At 32.6% G+C, this 19611-nt stretch overlaps 1 protein-coding gene across 1 annotated transcript in view; it reads left to right on the forward strand.

Annotated features, from left to right (window-relative positions):
* The first annotated feature begins 1639 nt into the window (after positions 1-1639).
* Positions 1640-19611, forward strand: part of LOC134684602 (heat shock 70 kDa protein 12A-like) — a 34846-nt gene continuing 16874 nt past the window's right edge. The window contains exons 1-3 of the mRNA XM_063543901.1: positions 1640-1885; positions 13744-13962; positions 19075-19222. Of these exons, the coding sequence (XP_063399971.1) occupies positions 1640-1885; positions 13744-13962; positions 19075-19222 (613 nt within the window). The remainder of the gene's footprint in view (positions 1886-13743; positions 13963-19074; positions 19223-19611) is intronic.

A 19611-nucleotide genomic window follows, 5' to 3' on the forward strand; every position in this document is an offset into this window, starting at 1 on the left:
GTAAAACATAAGAACGAACAATAAAAATCAGTTAAAAAAAGGCTAATATAAAAAAAAATACCAATATTACAAATAAGTGGACGTGGCCGGGTACTTGTACATTCCAAAAAACAAAAAGACACTGAATCTTTCTGTTCCTCATTATCTAACAGGTTTAAGGTGTGCTTCTCTTTATAAGGACATGTCTTTTCTACATCCCTTGAGAAGATACACAAAATACAAGTTTAATATACATTGACTAACAAATACATTGGAATGGACTGGATAGGGAATGTGTCAAAAAGACGTGAATTTTTTTCGGGAGTATGACATTTGCGCCGATTTTGAAATTTGTCATTCTTTCATTTGCGCCGATTATATATTTTTTCCTTATTGGATTTACAGGTAAGTTACAGGTAAGTTCATACTTTTACATTGGCTGAGCAAAGAGTATAAACAAATCAAGTGACATTGCAATTGGTAAATGGTTATCCCAATGTTTCGGGTTACCATTCCGGCTTTCCCTAAATAAAATCGATGACTGCTTCACGTTTGACATTGTCTGACGCTCCGCTCCATCTGATGAAAATGTCATACATTTGTAGACAACGTACAAGTACACATTCGGCATTACGGAAAACCAATTCGTGATAGCGTTTATAATCTTAACGAAGGGATGAATTCAACTTCACCATTTGGAACTCTTGGATGAATAGCTTCTTTGTGAGAAAATGCTATCTCTAGAAATGCCCCCACCAGTACGTATGTCAGACAAAGAAAAGGTGGCCTTCATTATTGACAATTACGCCAAAAATAGAAGAGACGAAATCATAAGAAAGACGTGTTGCCTATACATACTCGGAAAGAACAGATTTATGATTTGAATGTATTTCGTTTTTAGGGATTTGAATGCTGTACATATATTTTAATTCGTCATTTTAGAATAAACAAAGTGCTTTTATCTTAGGTTTTTACTTCTTGATTTTAAGCAGGAGACAACAATTATATACATGTTATGATTGCATGACAATTTATAACATATGTACAACTGGCTAACGGAATAAGTCTTTAAAATGATAAATGAAAATAACATTACTTGGATGGAGAGTTGTCTCATTGGCACTCATACCACATTTTCTTATATCATTTCACCTGTAATTTACCTGTTATTTACCTGTAAAAAAAATCGGCGCAAATAAAAAAAAAATCGGCGCAAATGCAAAACGCCGTTTTTTTCTTTTACAAATTAGCTATGTTCTCCTTTTATCGATTAACAAGTCGCATACATAGCAGCTTCTCCTTTTATCTTTATATAAGAGAAAAGATTCAAAAAAAGAAAAAGTGAAAAGAAATAAAATAAAATAATCACACTAAAGATTGTATTATGATTTTTTAACTGAAACTTTTATCATCTTGTTATGTCAGCTTTTAGCAAGCAACAGCTCATCAGCTTATAAACGTGAGAAAACGCATGAATTTTCGTTTAAAAAATTAAGCATGCATCTGTATTGTATCTTCGGATTTTGAAAATCGAATTCTGTTGAGATTATTATATAATGTCATATTTGACTTTGTATTTTTGTGATATTTAAATATTTTGTTTTCATTTGATACAAGTCCTTTCTTTACTTTTTGCAGTGATACCCTCATACTAACAACAATGCTTTCTCCAGATTATAAATTGGTCGTAGCATTTGATATTGGGACTACTTATTCAGCATATGCATACGCAGAAAAAAAGGACATAGATTTTAAGAAAAACGATATAAATATAACTTGCAATGATCCATGGAATTCCGGACAATCCAGTCTCACAACAGACAAAACTCCCACCAGTGTGTTACTTATTGAAAATGAAAAAAAGATTAGATTTGGATACAAAGCAGAGAATAAATATGCTGAATTGGTAAGAGAAGGAGCCAAGGATTTCTATATATTTAGACGTTTTAAACTGGATTTATATAAAAATGTGAGTAAAGATATATGATTTCATAGACTGAATAAAATATGTTTTGTTAATTGGATCTTTATTATAGACCCGGTCCGTTGAAAGTTCTCATTTTTTTTTTCTTTCGACAAATCTTTTCATGCGGTATAGTGGTTTCGCAAGATGTTGCTTGGATTTCTTACAGTTTTTTGGACAGTTACTGCGCTTTTGAAAGACACTCTTTGAACAATTGATTTTTTTTATTATTATAAGGTCTTTCAACGTTTCTGTGGAAAGACCTATAATATATTTCTTCTGATTATTAGGTCTTTTCACTGTTCTGTTGAAAGACCTATTGTATTTGTTCTGATTTTAATTAATGTTTTCCGACTAATTTTATTCTTGCGATAAATATTTGGTTCGCAATATGCCGCTTAGATATTTCTCATATTGTATCGTATAACCTATATAATTGATGACCATGTTCTTTCACTAAATAATTCAAAATTTGGTGACTATGTTGAACGCATCTATCCAATCGAACTAGAGATAAAGGATACAACAGATACAGTTGAGTCGGTCTCATATCTTGACTTGACAATGAGGGTCGGTTGAAAACAAAACTTTACAAAAAAAGAGATGATTTCAGCATTCCAATTAGGAACCTTCCATTTCTAAGAAGCAACGTTACAGCAGCGCCTGCATACGGGTATATATCTCCTAATTGATGCGATATTCCCGTGCTTGCATTTCCTATCATGATTTTCTTGATAGATGGTTGCTGCTCACCAGTAAGATATTAAAGCAAGAGTTCCAAATTGTGAAGTTGAAATCATCCCTTCGTAATTTTTTCGGACGCAATGACGAGTTTGTTGACCGTTATAAAAAAATTACCGTTTCACAAATGATATTGGATATGTTCCTTGCGTCGTAACTACAATCCCCTTCCCTTTCATGAATGTGACCTTCCCAATTTGACTATTTACCGGCTTTGTTATAACATAAGCAACACGACGGGTGCCACATGTGGAGCAGGATCTGCTTACTCTTCCGGAGCGCCTGAGATCACCCCTAGATTTTGGTGGGATTCGTGTTGTTTATTCTTTAGTTTTCTATGCTGTGTCGTGTGTATTATTGTTCGTCTTTTTGTCTTTTTTCAATTTAGCCATGGTGTTGTCAGTTTTTTTATTTTTATTTATAAAGGTTGAATGTCCCCTCTTCCTTCTAATATCTTCTGCCTCTCTTTGTTGCGTTTTAAATTTCACCCTGCTGAGATTAACAATTTTCTTTGTAAGAGTTATTTCAACTTATCTCCTTTTTCACTGTTTATTAAAAATGTGTGCATCACCTTCGTAACAAAATGACAATCGACAAAATTCTTTTTATTAAAATGTTTGTTTATAATACATAGTCAGGAATATTCGGCAAATTTGGATCGAAGTAATTCGATGAAATTTTATAGGAGTTATCTACCTTTACAAAATAAATTTGTCGCTATGTATGTTTAACTCAATGTTTTTATTTGAGACCCTTCGGTCCATACTTAGAAAATTGGTTCAAGGTAAAAGGTGAAGGCTTTTGCTTGTGTTTGCATTTACTCCAACACTTTGAAAGTTACAAATAAAAGAACAAGTGCAAAATGTTTTAGTTTATTGCAATGCATATATGATACCTTTGATCTGATACAATTTAATGACATCTTATAGAGGAGTTAGTACCTCTGAAATGTCTGAATATAAAGTAATTTAATTATAACTTCAACTTTGTTCATTATAAAGCCATATGACTTGAAAAATGACAACCGGAAGTGACCTTGAGTAAACCTGAAGCAGCTTTTGCATTTTTATCATATAAAAGTAGGCCTAATCCATATATTTTGTAATATATATACATGAACACTCAAGACTAGAAATAACTTTCGATAAACTGGGAAGTATCCAATTATATCCTGTACTACATGCAAAAGAATATAGAAACTATATTTGTTAAATTCGCAATATGTCGATACGAAATTTCTTGTATTGACGTTACGCACGATATTGCGTCTCAAATGGTAGGCACTCTGTCCGCTGTATAACGTCGGAATTTTACGATCTGCCGTCATACGTTTTTTTGTATGTTTGCCCCTGGTTATCGCAGGAAAAACAATAGAATTACTGAGAAGAATTTAAAATAAATTTGATGTTGAAATAAATGGATAATTAACGACTTTTTACCTGATCTCATGTTTATTGATACAAACTAAATAATATTTGCGAGCTGTTATATAAAACGGTATTTTTTGGACGACGTGAAATGGTAACGTCAAATGTTTACGTTTTACGGCGATTAATGATTAGTGGGGATATTTTTTATTTCGCTTGTAATTTTTGTTTTGCACATCAATATCACGGGTGTCATTCGGTTTATCGAGAGAAATGAGCGTGAAAGAATATCTAACGGTGGTCAAGTATTGAGCGACGATCGTGAAATCTCTGGTAACGGATCGTGAAAGACATTTAATGGGAATTCTAGGTCAGAATCTTTAAAAATATTGCTTAATTTTCAAAACGCGGAACAAATCCGAATAAAAAAAATATGTCTGTCAAAATGGTTTAACTTCCTCAACATAACTGTGAAATAAGAAAGAGGAAATAAGCAGTACTTTATGAAAAAACACAAAAGGCGCATTACAAATAACACGCTTTTTGCTACTATAATGGTCATGTTTCAGTTCATCGTGATATATTTGAAATGTTATCTTTGGTATGTTCTCCTCTTAAAAGCATTAATTTGTATATGAAAACCTTGAATTTGTTGAATATCCATCAAACTTGATCGTGAAAGATCAGGAAACGCATTATTTTGATCGTGAAAGATGATGCGTGACCAGACTTATTACTAGTAATCAGAAATCAGTATTTCTTTTACCATTTGATAAACCTGAAACTGGTTGAAGCCTGTAACTTTTTTGATAAGAATGAACATTAAAGCTTTTTTTTTATTCAACGCTTTACCTCGAAAGTTAAAAAAAACAACAACTAAAACATCTCTAGATAAGTTTGAAAGATTCAGCTCTGAGAATTGGTCAAGTGCAATTTATGCAGACACTATTTACTAATAGCCAATAATATGGATATGCAACATTTAAACCAAAATGATACCCATCAAACAAAAAATTACAGCAAAACAGCATCTTTCATGAGTAATTTGAGATTGAACGATAACCAACATTTTGTGCAACAGTACTTTCTTAAGTTCTGTATATACAACGCAGATGTGGATTGTTTAACTATATACTACAGACTATAGAATACCAAATCGCAAATGCTGTAATGTCTCGTCTGCTTTACTTATGATAGTTAATGTTATGGAACGTCTATAATATCAAGGGTTTTACTAGAAGTGTCAAATGCGCTTAACTTGATGTATTTTGTCCATCTGATGAATTAAGCCTTTTCAATTGATTTTTATAGTTCGTTCGTATGTTGTACAGTTATACCACTGTCCCAGATTCGGGGGAGGGTTGGGATCCCAATAACGTGTCTAACCCCTCCACACTATTAATGTATGCGCCTGTCCAAAGTCAGGAGCCTGTAATTCAGTGGTTGTTGTTTGTTTGTGTGTTACATATTTGGTATTTGGTCATTTTTTATACAAATATGGCCGTTAGTTTTCTCGTTTTAATTGTTTTACATTGTCACTATGGGGGCCTGTTATAGCTGACTATGCGGTATGGGCTTTGCTCATTGTTGAAGGCCGTACGGTGACCTATAGTTGTTAATGTCTGTGTCACTTTGGTCTCTTGTGGATAATTGTCTCTTTGGCAATCATACCACATTTTTTTTTAAATTATGATTGTCAATGGTTAATAAAAGAGTGCAAGGTCAGATTAACCATGACATACAGATCTCTACAAATATCCCGTAGACCAAATAAATGTTTTCCGATCCTTACAGTGCCTTAGAAACTGACAAATATAAAAGTTATGCTGGCCAATTAATTCGAAACATAAGGTCAAAAGTATATGAACCCTAACTTGACAGCCAGACATAGACATCTTTCTATCATTCAATATATCAAATACAATTGACCATCGATATGGTCATTTATGAAACATGCATACAGACAAGTACACCATACACGAACTGCCATGGCGCTATAGCATACAGGTATATATCCAAAGGCTAGACAACATAAAACGAGCATTGCCGAATGATGCATGACAATGGATTCAATGTCAGTTGAAACATTGCAGAAGTCGAAAATGTACACCTCACAATCATAAGAACAGACACTTATCCTAAAGCTTAAGGAATCCGCGATACGGACTTGACCACAAAAATGAATCTTCATCCATGAAATAAGGCAAATTCGGGGTCAGGTGAATCCTGTCTGACGTACATGTAGTTTATAGGATCCAATATACCAAATGTGGATATCCTATAACTCGTGATAAGTGGGTACTTCACATGACAATAAAAAAGCTTCATCCTACAATCATCCAACTTTTTTACATTTCATTTTCTGAAAGTATTTATACTTTGAAAAGCTTAAACCTATTGAGGATGTTGACCTATATAGCTTTTCTCAATACCAATAACAAATATTAACTATGATATAATTGAAGAAAAATTTGAACGTCTTCGTAGCATCAGTTCTTTCACGATCCTTTTCACGATCTTCAAAAATACGGTACATGATCTTTCACAATCCAAAAAATCCATTTTTGTGTAAATAGTTCTTTATTTACCAAGTTTCATATTATGTTTATTCAAAATAACTATAAGAACCATTTGATTAATTCAAATAGAATGCCCTTATTCGTATTAAAGTACGTTTTCTAGTCGAATTTGTGAAAACATAATTTTTGTTTACATTTTTTATGTCATTGAAATGTCGAGAAGCAATCTGCCTTTTGTTGTTTTGTAATAAGTATGTACTTTTAAAACTGGATATTCTGACATACTGATCATAATGTTGAACCATTTTGACAGACAGTTTTATTTTGTCGTAAAATTGTCTGTGTAATTAATTTAATTAGAATATGTATTGACCTTTCATATGTATTCTCGATTAAATGTCTTTCACGATCCGTTACCAGAACTTTCACGATCGTCGCTCAATACTTGACCACCGTTAGATATTCTTTCACGCTCATTTCTCTCGATAAACCGAATGACACCCGTGAATATGGATACTTCTAAAAACGTTTGGTTGTACTTAATATGCATGAAATATTTCCCACTGAAAGTAACGTAAGCAACAAACCGAACAAAATATATCGTATTTGGGTAATGCATAAGTCCATATGAAATGAGAAGATATATACGGTATGATGTGTGCCAATGAGACAACTGTCTACCAGGGAACAATTGACATAAAACGTAACAAAATGCAATGTTTTCCCATTTAGATCCGAAAAGGTAGAAATATATATTTTGCTTTCATGAAAAAAAGTTTGTCGGGAATTACAAGTAAAACGGGTCTTGCTGATAAATTTCACTTTACTAAATCTTTCTTTAATAACGGAATAATTATAGATTTAGAAATAAAACGGTTGTCTGAAAAAAAGTTAAGTATATTCATCTCATATATTTACAAGCTTTGTATGATGAGAGAGGTTTATAGCCACGCTTCAGTCCCAAATTTAATTTCACTTCAAAGTTCTATTCATATGAATCTTATTGCAGAGAAAAAAATTGCAGTTTTACGCTTCCAAAGTTTGAAAATTTGAAAAAGATTATTTATTTATCGTCGAGTAATACACAACTTTTTTACAACTGAAGAACCTCATCTAAACGAACAGACCTAGTAATCTGAATTCTTATTATTCTTTGTGGTCTTGCTGATAGTATCTGACTATTAAGAAAATTCTATCTGAGGAAGTATATACAGATGATCCACCGGAAAAAGCGTCCCGAGTCGACAACGTTAAAAACGTATGAAAATCGTCCAGTGGACAAACTTGCAAGACATTTCATTTCTTTGAAAGCGAAGTCGTTTTACTGAAAAGCACTTTTAAGAATTCAACAAATCCAAATTTTCAAAACATAACGTCTAAAATTACAGTTTATATGTAAACAGCGGCGAACTACGATCTTGCAAGACATTTTCCAGTAGCCGTTACATTTTTATATGTGGTGTGAGTGCTGCAAAAATTCGATTTTGATATGGTCTATCTATGTACTTTTATGAACATAATTTACACGAACGAAATTTGACATTTAATTTATCTTATATTTTAAAACCTATAAGTTTTGATAACTTACATTTTTCCTAAATCTGACCAAATGAACACTATTTGTTTTTGCCAAAAATAGCGTTGATCGATACAGGAACGCATATTCAGTAATATTTTAATACTTTATATATAAATTCGAATTTTCGCGGATTTAACACCGTTTTGAAGAACACAAAAACCCCTGCTAAAGTTGAAATTCGTATAGTATGTTACGTCTGACACGTATATTTTTGAAGTTTTGTCAACATGTTGTCCTTGTTTTAGACTAATGTTAAATATGACAAAACAATCTGGTAGTATTTTTCGGAATAGAATTCAGCTGTCTTATCTATGGACATAAAATTTATATAATTTAACTGTTATAATTTTATAAAAAGGCTGTTTATTAGTGTGGACTGGTTGATTACACGGTATAACGTCATTGTATCGTATATTTTATGTGAATTGAAATGTCACCCTTTATGCCGAATCAATTTTTTTTTTAAAGTTATCTCCCTAATCACTATTTTTCATATATCCTTCGTAATAAAAAAAAAGAGATATCGACAAAATTTCTCTTACAAACTGTTCGTTACATCCTCAGGAAATTTTGGCTGAATTTATAGGAGTTATCTACCTTCAGTATGTGTTATTAACTTATAACCCGTTAAAAGTATGACCCTGAATTAAATGTTTTTTTCTATTTGTGGCCCCTAGGTCCAAACAAGCTCAAAGGTCAAGGTCAAGACTCCATTTTGGCTTTTCTTGTTTTAGCATTTCCTCCACTACTTTAAAAGATATACAGAAAAGAACAAGTGCAAAATGTTTGCTTCATTGTAAGAAGAAATGCTAGATTTTGTGTGAAACAATCTAATAACATCTTATAGTGCCCCTTGAAAGTCTTATCATAATGTTAATTGACTATTACTTTAATTTGGTTCATTATAAAGCCATGAGACCTTTAACAAAAGGTTTGGTGACATATAACCTTTGGAAAACAGGAAGTATCCATATTTGCACTTTTTTTTTATGAAAAAGTACTTGGAATAAAAATAATTTGTAATTTAAATACATTTCCTGATCACTCAAGACTAGAAATGACTTTCGATCAACCGGAAGTGACCAATTATCTCCTGGTTTAAAGGCAAAAGTATATAGAAACTTTATATTTTTGAAATGAGGGTAAAAGAAGTCTTTATATGAGACTAGAAGAGACATTTACGTCACCGGAAGTAGCAGATCATCTCTCTTATTTCAGTCAAATGATGTATACCGAAACCACTTATGTATCGCATCAGTGTGAAACAATTAGCTTCTTTTCAATATTTCTTTCATGTGGAAAGACCTTTAATTGTTCTCTGAACATTTTTGCTTTAATAATTATTATTACTTTTATTATTATTAAAAGGTTTTTCCACCTTTCCGTGTAAAGTTCTTTGTTAAATTTGCACTTTTCTTAAAATTGTGCAGAATGTATCCTTGTTATCAATAAAGAAGCACTTGGCATGAGTAAAATTTATCCTATATAGGACTAAAGACAAAATTTCACATAAAATTTAGTTGCATATAAGAAAATAGCCATTACTGGAAGTAAACCAAATCAAATGTTCCCCTTATTCAAACAGCTTTCAAAACCATCTTATCTCAAGTTTGCAAAATATTTTATAGAAACCCAAATAAAAAAAAATGCGGTGGTTTGAAAAAATCCAAGATACTTGTTTATTACCCAGAAATGTTTTACTGCAATTAAATGTAGGTTGTATCATATATTCGTATGTAAACTGATGTGACGTACCATGATTTGGTGGTATAACACCTTTTGAAGTAAGGTTCCTCATCACCTAAAACGTGGTATTTATATCTTATGGGGTTCGTGTTGTTTATTCTTTAGTTTTCTATGTTGTCATGTGTACTATTGTTTTTCTGTTTTTCTGTTTGTTTTTTTTCCTTTGCAGCCATGGCGTTGTCGGTTTGTTTTAGATTTATGAGTTTGACTGTCCCTTTGGCATCTTTCGTCCCTCTTTTATACAATTTTAAGGAATTCTATATTAGGCATTTTGAAAAAATAATTTTCCCCACCTTAGCAGCAATTCCAACTTCACCTGCAACGTGATATACATTTCCCAACTTATTTGATATTCAAGAGCTTGCAGCTTCTTCTCAGACTTTGTAAAACGTCACCAGTGTCTTAGTAGAAAGTACTTTGAACAACAAAATTATTAGATCACTTGGCCCAACGGACCAAGTGGGCTTTTCTAATCACTTGGCATCAGTCGTACATCGTCATCCTGCGTCTGTCGTCCATCGTCGATAACTTCTACAAAAATCTTTTCCTCTGAAACTACTGCACCGAGTTTCAACTTGGCCCAAGATTATCACTAGGGTATCTAGTTCTTTAAATGTGTGCGGTGACCTGACCAACAACCAAGATGCCCACCATGGTTAAAATAAAACATAGAGGTAAAATGTAGGTTTTGGCTTATATCTCTGAAACAGAGAATCTAAAGCAAATCTGACAGGAGGTAAAAATGTTAATCAGATCAAGATCTATCTGCCCTCAAATATTCAGACAAATTAAACAACCTGAGTTAGGTTGCTGCCCCCGAATTAGTGTTTTAAGGAAATTTTGTTTCAGTTATTATCTTGAATATTATTACAGAAAATACTTGTAAAAAAAATTGTAAGTTGACCCCTTAAGGAGTTAATGCCCTTTAAAGTCAATTTTTAACAATTTTTCTAAAATTTTAGTAATCTTTTAAAAAAATCTTCTCCTCTGAAACTACTTGGCTAAATTTAACCAAATTCTGCCACAATCATTAATAGCGTATCTAGTTTAACGAAATGTGTCCGATGACTACGCCCATGAACCAAGATGGCGGACATGGCTAAAAATAGTACACAGGGTAAACTGCAGGTTTTGGTTAATATCTAATTACTTTTGTTGGGTTGCTACCCCTGAATTGGTGATTTTAAGAAACTTTTGCAGGTTTTGGCTATTATCTTGAATATTATTATAGATAAAGATAAACTGTAAACAGCAATAATGTATAGTAAAGTAAGATTTACAAATAAGTCAACATGGACAAAGTGGTCAATTGACCCCTTAAGGATTTATTGCCCTTTATAGTAAATTTTTTACAATTTATAGAAGTTTTGTAAATTTTTGTGTAAATTTTTACAAATTATTTCAACTGTCAATTCTGGGCCTAATTACTTATAGATAAGAGATAACTGTAAGTAGCAAGAATGTTTAGTGAAGTAAGATCTACAAACACATCACCAACACCACAACACAATTTTCTCGTTTACCTTTGTTTGATATGCACAATATATCCAGGTGAGCGGCACAGGCTTTTTAGAGCCTCTAGTTTTGTGTTTCATCCTGTGTGACGATTGCTTTTTCTGACGTCAGACACGCGAAGCAATGAATATGTGGTTGTTGTGTTTGAAGGATGCTTTTTGTGTAAAATAATTATTTGTTTTGAGATTATGAAACAGTGATGACTGCTGTACCAATATATGTTGACAGTTTGACTTATCATGTCTGTTTTGTTCACGCATCGATGTTAATATAATTAACTTTGATGCGACTGTCATACAAGTGAGAGGTTTAGCGTTATAAAACCAGGTTCAAAACACTATTTTCTACATTTGAAAATGCCTATACCAAGTCAGGAATATGACAGCTGTCGTCCATTCGATTTATGTGTTCTAACATTTGATTTTGCAATTTGATTAGTAATTTTCTGTTTTTTTTTTTTTTTTAACAACATAATAATATTTATTCATCTAATCTTGCTTGTTACAAGTTTCACCAAGAGTCCAAGCTTCTCTTGATTTACCCTGTTACACTCCACTGATTATCCAGGGAAATAAACAGCTGATCAAACTTATTAAGTTATAAAAAATAATATAAAGTTGTATAGATTTCTTATGCAGAGATTTATCAATGCTAAACATTTTCTGTTTTGAATTTTCTTTGGAGTTCAGTATTTTTTTAAACTTGAACTTGATTGTCTACATTTGAGGTAGCGCATTACAAAGATTTTTTACTCCCATTTCCAACCTTTAAAAAAATGCTGTTATTTTTTATTACTGCATATGTATTTATAAAAGAGGTATATACAGCTGATAGATACAAGATTAACCTTTAAAATGAATGGCTTAACTGTATCCTATTTTGTAATACCAAAGATTTCCTCCCGCCGAGACCATTGGTGTCAAAAAGGTTTTTTTTTAGCCAAAACAGTCATATGCAACATTTTAGAAGCCCAGCGACGATATATATTTTGTGTTAAGTTGTTTGTCTTCTTTTAATGTGAGGTACAATATGCAGTTAGATAACTTTTATTTGGCTGTCAAGAATATACTGTCTCAAGTTGTGATATTCATCTGATAATCTCTAAGAGCTACTTGTAAAATCATGTGTTTTGCATTAATATGGTGTATTTAATTATGTCAGAACTCCAATGAAGCAGACACGCTGTCATTATGTATCTGGATTACTCGACCCTTAAAGACAAATACACGAAAGAAGTGTAACCCCTCTGCTGGTGTCCAACGTAGAGCTATCCTTGTTATGTCATGTTTGTCTTTTCGTAGAACATGGCCTATCCATTTCCATCGCCTTTCTTTAATTTCTACTCTGATATCTCGTTGTAAGGTTAGGGTGTATAGCTCTTTATTACTGATAGTTTGTGGCCAGAAGATCTTGCAAATTTTCCGAAGATATGTATTGTGGAAAGATGAAAGTTTGTTGAAGTCAGATTTTATAACCCTCCATGACTCTGCACCACATAGCAAAACTGATTTTACATTGCTATTATAGATTTTGATTTTTGTGGACCTGGATATTGATGTTGTTTTCCATACTGTTCGCAATCTGCAGAAAGAAGTTCTGGCTTTGTTGATCCTTGCCATTATATATTTACTAGTGCCGTTGTCCTGGCTGATATTAGAACCTAGATATCACAAAGAGAGTTAAGCAATCAATTTTTAATTATATCAACGTTAAAACAATTTTCCACTAAAAATGAATGTTACTTTATTCAAATAGAAGGACTTAATTTACAAATTTTATTAGATATAATGAGTTTTTTTTATGACAACAGATACACATGCTACAATATATAATAGTCTAGTTAAATTACAAATTCATGCGTATTGTGATCACCTGAACTTTGCTGGAAAGGTCACGCTAAGTTCACTGCATACAAAGTATTTTTTTTCTTAAGTTGGACGAATTCTAGAATTTTCTAGAGAAAAGAGTATATGTGCATAAGTTTTATGATTAGCCATTAAGTTATAAAACAAAAATGCATCAAGTTCTTTTTCATTTGAAGTTTCATATGACTTTGACAATAATAGTTATTGTTTGATTTTTGAACCAAAAGTCATAAGTCGAAGAAACAGAAGAAACCATGGCCAATACGAGAAACCAGGAAAGAACAAACAGCAGTCTACTTAAACACTTAGCAAAAGCAATGAATAGAGCATTGCTAATTTAACTAAAATATAATCCAAGGGTCATCTCCTTAGCTGATTATGGATATCGAAATAAACGTTATCTTTATCTATCTTGCACAACTACAAGCATAATACCTACAAAAACTTATGTAATATATTTTGTATTCAGATTCCGACATCTGATATGCCCTTAGCTGATGAGAATGGTAAGATGTTATTGGCAGAGACTGTATTTGCAAAAGCAATTTCAGCGTTAAAGGACGAATTTGAAGAAGCAATCAAAACAACTGGCATTGATCTAAATGACGAGGATATCCGGTGGGTGATTACAGTTCCAGCCATATGGTCAGAAGCTGCAAAGCAGTTCATGAGAAAATGTGCTCATTCGGTAAGAAATTTTATGTATATGTATCAGGTATTTTCTTAATTTACAATTTTGTAAAATGCTTGAAACCTTTTGGCCTCTTTTTAGAATGCCTTAAAGATAAAGCCTTTAAATATTGACTTATTTTTTATGCTGTGTACTAACGCCAAGAAAAATTAAATTAAATACATCAGTTAACAAATGGTTTTGCGATAATGACGGCTTTTTAGCGCGTGCATTTAAAGGATATAAAAATACCAGAAGCAATTTAACTAAAATATTTATAATTCCTAAAGGTACTGAACTGGAAAAGTTTTTGTTACTTTAGGAAATATTTTAATGTTAGGTTAGGTATTTTGCAGATTTGCCCTGATATAGCAAATATATTGTTGGTCGATAAATCTGATTAAACCACAAACACATTCGGTGAAACCCCGACCATTACATTTTCAACTGGTCCGAGACCACAATTATTTCGTAGTCCATTTCTTTAAGAACATAAATGAAAATTAAAAAAAATCCCAACTGCGCTTTCTCAAAGAAACTGTTACAGTGTGTTGTACTACTTTTGGGACAAATTATAGAAAACTTCATCGGCTCCAACTCAAAATATTGACAATTTTAGGTTAAGGGCGTCTTGAAATCTTTTGACAGCATCCGAATTACTCATTTAAAACCCTTTTCAGCTGGACCAAATCACTACTTTCCTTTAAAACTCTGAACCAGATTTTGTTAGTGTCATTTCACCCCCCCCCCCTTTCCCTTCCCCTACTTAACATTTGAGGCATTAAACATGGAGAATTAAATTTAGAAGGGGTATAAAAATTAATGGCAAGTAACCCACTGTCAACACTAGGGACTATATTTGTGGTATCGGACCAACTCTCTCTTGTTTTAAACTCTCAACGTTTAAACTTTAAAAAAAAAACCACGGGGTTACACAAACAGCACACACATAAATATCGTCTTTTCGTGTTATCCTTCCGAACAGATGAGAAGTTTTATTACCGGGATAAGATAAGTTTGCAACTTTTGGGGTTATCAGAGCATTTAGCAGACAGCAGTAGAGTCGTCCGAAAGTGGCCGATGCATGTAAAGCAGGAGACGCTTACCCTTTGGAAGCACACTCGTCTCTTTTCAGTTCACTGGTTTGTTGATTCTGTCATCTTTATTCGTCAGATTATACTGACCTCCAAATTGCCTTAAGGCAGTAGCGAATATGATACTTTTGTCTTTACTTAACAAACAAAAACGACCATCTATTAAATTTTGCGATACCTATAAAAACATGGCAGCAAATCTTTTGGATTCGACCTCCAAATTGCCTTAAGGCAGTAGCGAATATGATACTTTTGTCTCTACTTAACAAACAAAAACGACCATCTATTAAATTTTGCGATACCTATAAAAACATGGCAGCAAATCTTTCGGATTCGTTTTAGAGCATGAAAATAAAACAACGCCTACCAGTAAGTTATGTAACGTGTACACAGGTTAAGCGTGTCTGCTTCTATTTTAGAATTATAGAATGAGTTCGTTACCAATTTAATTCTGGATCAAAATTGACCCCTTTACAAAATATATCACAAATAATTGTTATTCATAAATAAGCGTCAAAAAACAAAATATGTACAACTGCTCCTTGCAATCTAAACAAAAACTATTCTACTTAAAATGTATTCACTGGTTCAAATTTGTACTGTGACGAATTTCTCCTTAGTCAGGAACAAATGTGTCCTTCTGGTACAATAATTTACCCTACAAGTTTTCACACTTGTCTTTGTTGGTACAATTATGTGCTTAACAAGGTGATCACACAGACTCAAACTTGTCCTATACGGTACAATAAAAAGTAAAATTACAAAATTACTGAAATTTCTAGGAAAATCTATTCGGAAAGTCCATAATCACATGGCAAAATCGAATAACAAAACGAATCAAAACGAATGGACAACAACTGTCATATTCATATAATACGGTTCAGCATGTAAATTTTCTAATAGGCACCAACCTGTTCTTTTTACACTTAGTAATATTATCTAATATATACGAGCAAGCTATTTCGAATATCTGCGTACCGTACTTCATGTATTCGTCTTATAACGTATTACAATCGGCCATGAGCAAGGAATCTGTCCCGCTTATATACCCTAAAGGAGGCTGTACCAAAGTGCCTTCTTACCAGTATCTGAGTTTCCTTAGGAACATCCCTTTACATTTGACCTGACCTAAAGTTTAGCCACGAAACATCTTAATCTTTTTCTATGTTTTACTGAAGTACACACAGTGCATAAAATAAGGCTTCTGCCGAATTAATATAAACAATCTAACCTTAGATACAAAATCATCACAGTTATTTGCATTTTGTATCGATCAGGGAACTGTTTCTCCTATTTCACAGTAAAGGTGGAGAAACAAATTAATAGAAAATAAATAATGAAAAATGGAAAAATATTTATTCACTGGCTTTAAAATATACTATAGAAAGCCAACTACAAGCTTTTTAATATAAAATGTTACACAGAATAGTCTCACATAATAATGATCTTGATAGATATTAACTTTCCCAAACTAATGAATGTGAAAGTTGTAAAAAATATGAACTAGAGAGTATGATTTGTTTCAATGTACAACAATAAAAGAATTATCAAAAGATTGATTGATTGTTGGTTGCTTAACGTCCAGTGGCAAATATTTCATGCATATTCAGGACGAGAACAAGTTCACACTTAATACAATAGGTAGGTTGATACGCTAGAGGCCATCTGGGATGATGGTTGGGGAAATTTGGACTGCCACTAGAGAATGACGGTATATTGGAAAGGGACAGAAATTTTGCCTTGCAACAGGCCACCTATGGACCCCTCTAAAGAGTTGTTGCAAGGGTTCTTAACGTGCAAAGAGCGTGGCACTCTCTTGATACGAGGCATCGGATTTAACGTCCCCCTTCTGACCGGACGTGACTGCGAATTTGATACATCCAGCACAGACAAACAGACGCCCCACTTCGGCAAGTGTTTTACTGCCGGTCGGGAGAAGACCAAGTGACCACATTTCTATACCCCAGTCACTCTTGGGGGAGAATTATCTAGATAATTTATTAATTGTTGGTATTTAGTTTTTGGGGTCGAGAATATTTTTGAATAAAGACAGTGCTATTTTGTGTTTATTGAATTCTGATAACTTAGTGTTATATTTCTGTATTCTACAGGCAATGTATTACATTCAGACAGACTTGTTAGTATCTGTGCATGCTTTACTTTTTTTTTAAACACGTCTCTAATTTTTACAATATTTATATATAAGCTTAAGACAAACACGAGGGGGAAGTGATTTCTGGAAGTTATTTAATCAAATTTGTTTTAATGTGATTATATATTTAATGAACTCCAAACTATTGTTAAGATGTATCGTATACTGTGTATTCACATCGTTAACATGTAAGGTTTTACTATGTTCTATTCGCATAATATAAATGGTATAACAATGCCATCCATATCATATCATTCACCTATGTCTTGTAATATTGTATACTTTACACTGCGAACAGGTCAATAAAATAGAAAGAAGAAACACATTATGTTTTAGAAAGGAATTTGTTTTGCTTTAAAGTCATATGAAACGAGTGAGTGGTGAAAAATAATGTTTGTCCAGTTCTTTAACCAATGCATGTATACATCATAAACTCAGTCCTCTGTGCACGATTTTATCACTATTTTCGCGAATATATCATATAATCGTCATTTTTTTCTCGCTGTTTGTTATGATTTAACAAATATGGCTGCTTATAAAATGCCGTGTTTTGAAGTCCAGTTTTAACGATTGTCACCTTATTCGCCAAGCTTAACCGAACATAAATTATTTAGTCAATAAAACTCAACACATGTATACACTAGTAATGAGCTCTCCTTGTGAGTAGCACACTTTAATACTTTATTTTTTATTTTTCTTCAAACATCAAAACCATTTCATAATTATACTCATATTTCAATAGTCATTTAAACGTCCATCTGCATCTAATTACTTATCTAAGCAAATCACACAATTTTCTCTATACAACAAAACACCGTATCGGGACTCCATCCCACTAAAAATCAAAATCTACAACAATCTACAAAACACAACCAATACATTATTATTACAATTCATCTTGTCACATAATTAAACTGTATAACTCAAATCTATCAAAATGGGTGGGGTAGGTGGGGGATATGTATAACGAAACGGAAGGTATGCTACTCGGTAAAGGCAGAACGTCGAATAACTGGTTATAAACATATCTTATATTTAATGAGATTATGCACAAGAAACGCGATCCTACACTCGTACAAACGGGAAGGATACCTGCATTGCGACATACAATAGCCAATCAAATCATACAATAACAAACCAGGTATGCAATCATGTGCTCATCAACACGTGTTACATTTTTTGTAAACATTAACAAACACAGACATGTGCCTCCGATACTATTAATAAATATCTTAAACAAATCACAAAAAGCATGAGTATTGAGCACGTGTTTAACATGTACAATCAGATATTTGTTTATTTAATGACAGATCCATGCGTATTGTGGTCACCGGATTTTTACAAGGAGGGTTACGCTCGGGTCACTATGCATACGGAAAATATTGTTTCCCGGAAGCAAGCAATTAAAAATAAGTAAACTTCTTCTAAATTAAAGAATTTTTCTCAGAAAAAAGTATATGTACATAGGATGTATAAAGAAAACTATCCTTGTAGTTATAAAAATATATGCATATTTTTTTTTAATTTGAGGTTTCTTATGACTTTAAAGTATGACCCTATCTCCCATAAATTCTTTCAACCGGCATTCAAAATTCTGGTCATTAATCCGATCAATTAATTACATAACTCACTAATTTGATTTTTTATCTATTCATTCTTTTCCTAAATAAGTAAAATATTTGACACTGAACTCAAGCAGTCATTCCATCAAACATTATCCTTCTTTTTCGTGAATTCATATTTCACACTTGTAATTTTTAAAGGCATCCAACAAATGATCAATAACCCTAAAGTGTGACTAGATAATCCTTCCAATTAACAGATGCCAAATAAAATCATCCTAATAAAACATTAACCGAACATCAAAGTTGTATTATATTGCAGGCTGGCATTCCTGGCAACCAATTGATAATTGCTTTAGAACCAGAGGCTGCATCAATTTACTGTCAAAATATACCAAGTAAAGATAAAGATGAGGATGCAATAACCGTTTTCAAAGAAGGAACTCAGTACATGGTCGTTGATCTAGGCGGTAAGAAAGAGATAATGATATGTATTCGCCGTAAATACATTAATTACAATAATAACATTATATACTTCAAAAACCTAATTTGCATAACTGTTGAATACATTTTGATCTACGTCAAGGTTTTCAATTTAGTCCATCAGCTGGTAGGGCAAAATTTCAATTCTGTGTTACACCCCAGGGTACCGCAATTTTTTGGTATAAATTTAAAGATTAATATATGAAGAATATTTTAAGAGGTGTTAGACTTTTGAAAAAGTGTCTAAAAGGGGTTAAAAGGGGACTTATTTAAGGGAATATGAAAAATTTTGTTTTGCACATATTTACAGAAAAATGTAAAAATAACCATTTATTGAGTGCTATTCTTTTTATTAAATGGAACAAATTATAGCTAA

The sequence above is a fragment of the Mytilus trossulus genome, chromosome 9 (assembly GCF_036588685.1).
Source record: "Mytilus trossulus isolate FHL-02 chromosome 9, PNRI_Mtr1.1.1.hap1, whole genome shotgun sequence".
NCBI lineage: Eukaryota > Metazoa > Mollusca > Bivalvia > Mytilida > Mytilidae > Mytilus > Mytilus trossulus.